This window comes from Lithobates pipiens, unplaced genomic scaffold, assembly GCF_037356315.1.
Source record: "Lithobates pipiens isolate NorthernLeopardFrog02 unplaced genomic scaffold, aLitPip1_a1.2 Scaffold_25, whole genome shotgun sequence".
In the NCBI taxonomy this organism is placed as follows: Eukaryota; Metazoa; Chordata; class Amphibia; order Anura; family Ranidae; genus Lithobates; species Lithobates pipiens.
This window is the reverse complement of record NW_027507787.1, coordinates 45,012,258-45,018,940: the sequence shown is the minus strand read 5'-3', so window position 1 is coordinate 45,018,940 and position 6,683 is coordinate 45,012,258. Positions and strand designations below refer to the sequence as shown.

General features: G+C 42.3%; 1 protein-coding gene across 1 annotated transcript in view; it reads right to left on the bottom strand.

The window, feature by feature from the left end:
* Positions 1-1,216: 1,216 nt before the first annotated feature.
* The window catches only part of ECD (ecdysoneless cell cycle regulator), a 30,090-nt gene continuing 24,623 nt past the window's right edge, over positions 1,217-6,683 (bottom strand). Inside the window, exon 14 of the mRNA XM_077454394.1 lies at positions 1,217-3,096. Coding sequence (XP_077310520.1) covers positions 2,854-3,096 — 243 coding nt within the window. The 3' untranslated portion in view covers positions 1,217-2,853. The remainder of the gene's footprint in view (positions 3,097-6,683) is intronic.

Sequence of the window (6,683 nt, the reverse complement as noted above, 5' to 3'; positions counted from 1 at the left end):
GATTACTTTGTATATCACCTAAGACAAGCCATTTATGTTTAGATTTCTCTAATAACTTGCAGAATAACTTGATTCTCCTATTCATGTTAAACAGTGTGGATGGAGGAATCTCCACTGCCAGCTATGGTATTAAAGCAGCCAAAACAGTCACAGCTGCCTAAATACCTGATCAGTTATTACATCTAGTAGGATGCAGTCACTGTTTGGCTGATCATTTTTTTAATTTAAGTAAATTCTTGTTGAGCCGGGTGGTGCTGGCAGGGCCATACATGGCTTGAATTTCAGCCAATTGCAATTTAATGTGTGTATGGCTAGCAAGCTTTGTGTACACAGGTTAGGTTTGATTAAATCACAGATACAAATAATGATATGCAAAAGTTTAATTGACTGTAAAGATTATCCTTGGCACTGTTAGGCCCCTTTCACACTGTCGGACCGTTCAGGTCCGCCTTTCAGTTTTGACGGCGGACCTGAACGGGCTAGTCTATGGAGCGACGGATGTCAGCGGTGACATGTCCGCTGACATCCAACCCGGTCCGATCCACCAAAAGCAGACGGATGGCTCCACATTGGGATCCATCGCTATCGAATTGAGCAAGATCTGATGAGAACGGACATGCTGTCTAATTTCATCCGATCTCTCCATAGAGACCAACGGCGCTCGACAAGCCTCTCCCCGCTCAGTGAGCAGAGAGGGACCTGTCATCCGCCGCCTCAGCGGAGATCAACAGAGAAATCTCCCACTGAGCTGGCGGACAGAGGCGGACTCCGCGGAAGCGGATCCACCTCGTGAGAATGAGTCCTTAGTAACCGAATTGAAAGCTGCACTGCAAATTGACATTTGCAGAGTGAAAGCCTAAATCCTATTGACTGCTATAATATTGAAAATTATACCAGACACTTCAATAAGGGTATGAGTCATTGGTGTCAATTTGATAAGCATTGGAGATTATTTAGAATTCAGTGACAGATAAATTATCTGCAGTTGATTTGCTTCAAGTGGGTTTTGTAGCCCAATTGACTAGTATAGCAATCCCAAACCTGCCTGAAGCAAACAAATGCCAATTCAAATAGGCCCTACGTCTTTTGATCGGCATAGAGAGGATATTGAATAAAGTTTCATAGTAATGTGTGGAGTCAGGCAGACAACGACTTGAAACCGCTTTTAAACGTTATATTTAGACTATGATAAGCAGAAGACAATGCAAGCATGTACTTTTGTTTAAGTTATAGATTTTATTTAGTTTACTATAAAATATTGGAAAACACGCAAGCTGCATTACTTTTGACATGGAAATAGATTTTTTTTATACTTTTCAAAAAATAAAGGAAACAGAAAAGCGTTCACATATAAAGTATGACATTGTGTTGTCTTCATACAATGGTAGAGAGAACCAGGAATCATATAAAAGACCTAAAAGCATGTCCTCTATCATGTCTGATATATGTGTAATCCATAAAAAATCAGGTTTCAGGGGTCATGGTGTCAGCACAGACCAGGATAGTTGTTATAGACCACCCAAACAGTTTTTTCATATAATATAAATATGCATTTCCTGCGGATGCTCAGTTAAATCCTCTAAAAAAGGAACTATTCAAACAGATTTATTTTTTTAAATTTGCTGAGATTTTCCAGCCCCAATTTGTGCACGCACCACATATTTTGTCATGTGCTTTGGTAATATATTATGCTATCTTGGCTGGCAGTTACAACAGTTATCTAGCTAGCTGCATGGTGCGATTCCCTTGACCCTACCTAAAACTGTGATTGATTCCTAGCCAGATTGGATTAAGTGCTTCCATATCAGCCATAAGCTGGAGGTGGATAAGTGGGTGCCAAGTACATGTCCATAGGAAATGCCGGCTTTCTAAACATGACCAGTAACATTCTGTATGATGGTACATCTAGGAGAATGGGAACATTATATAATTTGTGAGCGACACTCTAGGACTCATTAAGAGCTGTATCAGAACTACTTTCATTCCCATGCAAATCAACAGAAATGCAAAAGCAGTATGGCAGGAGGTTTGGAGAACTGCTAAAGAAACTCCGAAGCATCTGAAACCGATTTTAATTGCAAGCTGATTGCACCAAAAACCAGGCTGCATTTGCCCAACTTCACAAGCCCTACACAAATTGCTGTATGTGACATCCCATGGTCTTTAAAAGGTGCATATAACAGCTATCTAACACCATCACTTGAACTAATGTGAGAGCTTATTAAAGCTGAATTCTAGGCATATGCAAAAGATACACAACTAATGCAGCAAAGTATTCTAAAATAAAGAGTTAAACCCATCTAAAGTAAACATCTGAATTTGACTTGATATTAGCCTCTTGAAATGTATGCAGCAGCACCTTGACAGGGAGAGCGACAGGCAAGACCCAATCAGGTACAGTACACTGCATGCATTTGTCTCAATAAGGACATGATGATAGGAGGAGGAGAAAGCAGAGCAAGTAGAGCAATGACCTCACTGATCTGTATCTGCCCTCTCACTGCCCAGTCAGCAGTGAGAGCACACTAATGTATTCCTCAACTGTAAGTGGCGTCATCCATATGGTTGTACTTTGTGGTTAAACTGTGTAAATAAAAGGAGTGTTTTAAGCACATGGAATTATTTTTTTTCTTAACTTAGGACATTTTTGCCATTTTTATTCTCAAAGCACTCCATGCGAGTCAAAATTTAATCACCGACTACTTCCTTCTGCCTCAAAAATAGACTTCACCGATCAATATATGAAATTGTCCATGGTATTTATTCTTTACATGTGGTAGAAGCATCAGTTGCCACAGATGGCTTTTGAGTGACACAGTATATGTGAAGAAGTCTGAATAAATAGGCATGTGCTCAGTGCGTAGAAGCATTATCAAATGTCTCCTGGTCAGTGTTGTCAGGCAGGTGTACTCCCATACTCTGTAATAAATTGGAAGCTGGCCCAGCCAGTCCAGACTGGGAACTGTAGGATTCAAGGATATTGGTCACTAGATTCAAGTCCACGTCTACAGGAGCCAAACCCGACTCTTCTGGGCATACCTCTTCTTCAGAGCTACCGTCATCGCCCGCCTGGGGCTTAGGATGGGATGCTGAATGCTGTACAGAGACAAAAATTTGTGATTGGAGAGGAGCCTATATTCTCCTAAAGCCATAAAAAAACATTGACATGTATCCGTGCATAAAGGTAAACGTATAGGTCAATAAAGTTACTGTACTGTATTGCCAATTTTGCAATGTTTGACTACTGCCTTTGGCTGCTGCTACAAACTCCTTTATCATGCATCTTACTATGGTTCTGCTAACTAGTTGTGAATTTAGGACATACTGCATCTAAAAAAAACAAAACAAAACAAAAACCCCGTAAAACTACATTTAAATTCTTAGGGCACGTGTGGTATTGCCCTTCACCATGGCCACATTTATTAGCCAATTCCAGCTGCATACTGCTGTATATCAAAGAAGGGCCACCTCAAAAGAGCCTGTTTGAGGTGGTTCTAAAGGATGAAGATTTTTTACGGGCATAATAAAAATCATTGTGCAGCTCCCCTAATACTTACCTCTGCCCGATCTCGATCCAGCAATGTGCACGAGAGCGGTGACTCTCTGGGTATTTTCTCTCCTAATTGGCTGAGGCACAGCAATGGAAGCTATTGCCTTCTGCTGCTGTCCATCACAGCCAGTGAGGAGGGAGCAGGGGGCGGGACTGAGGCACGCTCTGTGTCCCATAGACACACAGGGTGGCTCAGGAGTGAGCTTGCAAGGGTGCATTACAAAATCTGGAGGGCATATGTTTCCTGGTGTGAACTCAGGAAATGGCATCCTAGAAGGTATGTCATTAGCAGGATCTTGGCCTTTCTCCAGTCAGGCCTAGAAATGAATTTGGCCATAAGCACTATCAAGGTGCAGATTTCGGCCTTGTCAGTGTTTTTTCAGAAGCCACTTGCATCGCATTCCCTGGTACGGGCTTTCATCCAGGGGGCTATGCGGATAAGACCGCCAGTCAAACCTCCGGTATGCTCATGGGATCTGAATTTGGTTCTCTTGGCTTTGCAGGGGCAACCATTTGAACCTTTGCATCTGGCTTCATTAGTTCTCCTGACTAAAAAATTGGTTTTCTTGGTAGCCTTATCCACGGCTAGAAGAGTATCAGAGCTAGCAGCTCTTTCCAGCAAGGAGCCGTATCTAATTATTCATAAGTACCGGGTGGTTATGCGTCCCAACAGGTCCTTTCTACCTAAGGTGGTTTCAGGATTCCATTTGAATCAAGATGTAATCCTACCATCCTTTTTTCCGGACCCACAGTCCGCAGAAGAAGAATCTTTGCACACTTTGGATGTGGTTAGAGCAATCAGTATATATCTTCAAGCAACTGCTCAGATGAGGAAAACTGATTGCTTATTTATTTTGCCGGAAGGCCCTAGGAAGGGCCAGGCGGCGTCAAAATCCACTCTCTCAAGGTGGATTAGACAGGTTATTTCTCAAGCCTATAGTGTTAAAGGGAAAATCCTTCCTTTTCAAGTGAAAGCGCACTCTACTAGGGCTGTGCTTTTTGGGCAGTGCATCACCAGGCCTCACTGGCTCAGATCTGTAAGGCTGCAAATTGGTCATCAGTCCACACATTCATCAGATTCTATCAGGTGGATGTCAGAGGGCAAGAGGATATCGCCTTTGGGCGCAGTGTACTGCAGGCTGCAGTTTAGGTCCTCGGTCCCTGGCGGTCTATAATTATGATCTGTGTCTCCCTCCCCTCAATCTGAGCATTGCTTTGGGACATCCCACTATGTAATGAGCTCCTGTGTCCCGTGATGTATGATCAAGAAAATGGGATTTTTATATACAGCTTACCTGTAAAATCCTTTTCTTGAGAGTACATCACAGGACACAGGGCTCCCACCCCTCTTGGGTTTTACGTGGTTTCTTATTGCTTTGCTACAAAACTGAGGTGCCTCCCATATAGGAGGGGTTATATAGGGGAGGAATTCTCCTTAATTGGGGTTAACCAGTGTCCAATCACCAGAGGTGCCTATATAACCCACTATGTAATGAGCTCCTGTGTCCCGTGATGTACTCTCAAGAAAAGGATTTTACAGGTAAGCTGTATATAAAAATCCCAATTTTTGTAATTATGTATACACTTTATTAGAATTCTTGGAAACATCATAGTGCCTTAAAATCCAAACAGGGGATTTCTTTTCGTCTTTGTCCAATATTGGATGTGGCACTACCCTCTGCACAATACCACTGGCCTAACAATAAATTCTTCAATACAAACAATAGGTAACTTGACAATCCAATATAAGCTTACTTGAAAAATGTCCTTTCATGTTGTAAGTGCTGCCATCACTTTCGACACAAACAGCAGAGTTCTTCCTTTGCCATTTACTTTCAAATTTCTAAAGACTACATATTCCAGGGTACATTGCTACCTGCAAACAGTCATTCCTGCACCGACTCTGCCTCCTCTCAGCACCTCTTTAATTCAGAAGACAGGCTCTTTATATTCTGACAAAGCAGTGCCTACTCACTGGGTATAGTGCATACATGTCACAAAATTCAAAAAAGTAAATGCTTGAAAAGGATCAAGGGAATAGGTCATATTGTCCCAAAAAGGCTCTTTTGTAATGCCGACAAAACAAAAAATTCAAGTCCCAAGGGTTCAGGGGTTACTTAACCGGAGATTAAGCCAAGTTACCCCCTGAGTTACCCCCAAGTTACCCCCTTAAGCCAAGTTATGGAAAAAAAAAAAAAAACAAGTGGTCATTGAAATAATACCGATAAGGCCGAGACCTGTCCTTAGAAAGCACTCAAGGCCAGCTTTATTTCTCACCCCATCTGCAGAAAAAAAAAAAAAATCAAAAGACTTATTTCCTGGGGTGCAGCTCCTGGTTTCACACCAGGAGACATACGTTTCCGAATATATAATATAATATAATATAATATAATATATACCCATGGAGGCTGGCTCTGCATAAACCAAGGTAGAAAACTACCGAACCTGAATGCCCACACTTCTTCAGAGTGTGGGCCTCAATAGCTAAACCTTTATTTAACGTTTGTAAAGTAGGATAGAACTTCGGATCCTGCAAGATAAGGTCTGGCTGCAAAGGTAAGGTCCATGGGTTCCCTACTGCCATCTCTAAGATCTCTGCATACCAAGATTTCCTGGACCCCGCTGGGGGTTACAAGAATCAAGACTTCCCTTCCTGCTTGATCCTGTGAAGAAGTTGTGGATGCAGGAAGAATAGGAGGGAATGCATAAATCAATGAGAACCGATTCCACGGGAATAGCAAGGCATCCGTTCCACATGCTAGCGGATCCTTTGTTCTTGACACAAAGTTGTCAATCATATTTGTGGATCCTGGATGCAAACAGATCTATGTCTGGGATCCCCCATCCTTGACATATTGACAGGAAGATATCGGGGTGAAGGAACTATTCTCCCAGGAAAAACTGCTGGCGACTCAAGTAGTCCGCCTGCCAATTTTCTATTCCTAGAATGAAAACGGACGATAGGCAAAGTACATTTACAGTTTTCTTCCCAAGATAGGATAAAATTCACCTTTCTCTGGGCCGCACAACTTCTTGTGCCCCCTTGGTGATTAATATAGGCCATTGCTGTGGCATAAACGGATTGACTCCTAGCAGGACAATACCTTAAACTGAACGTTCAGGCCTCGGAACC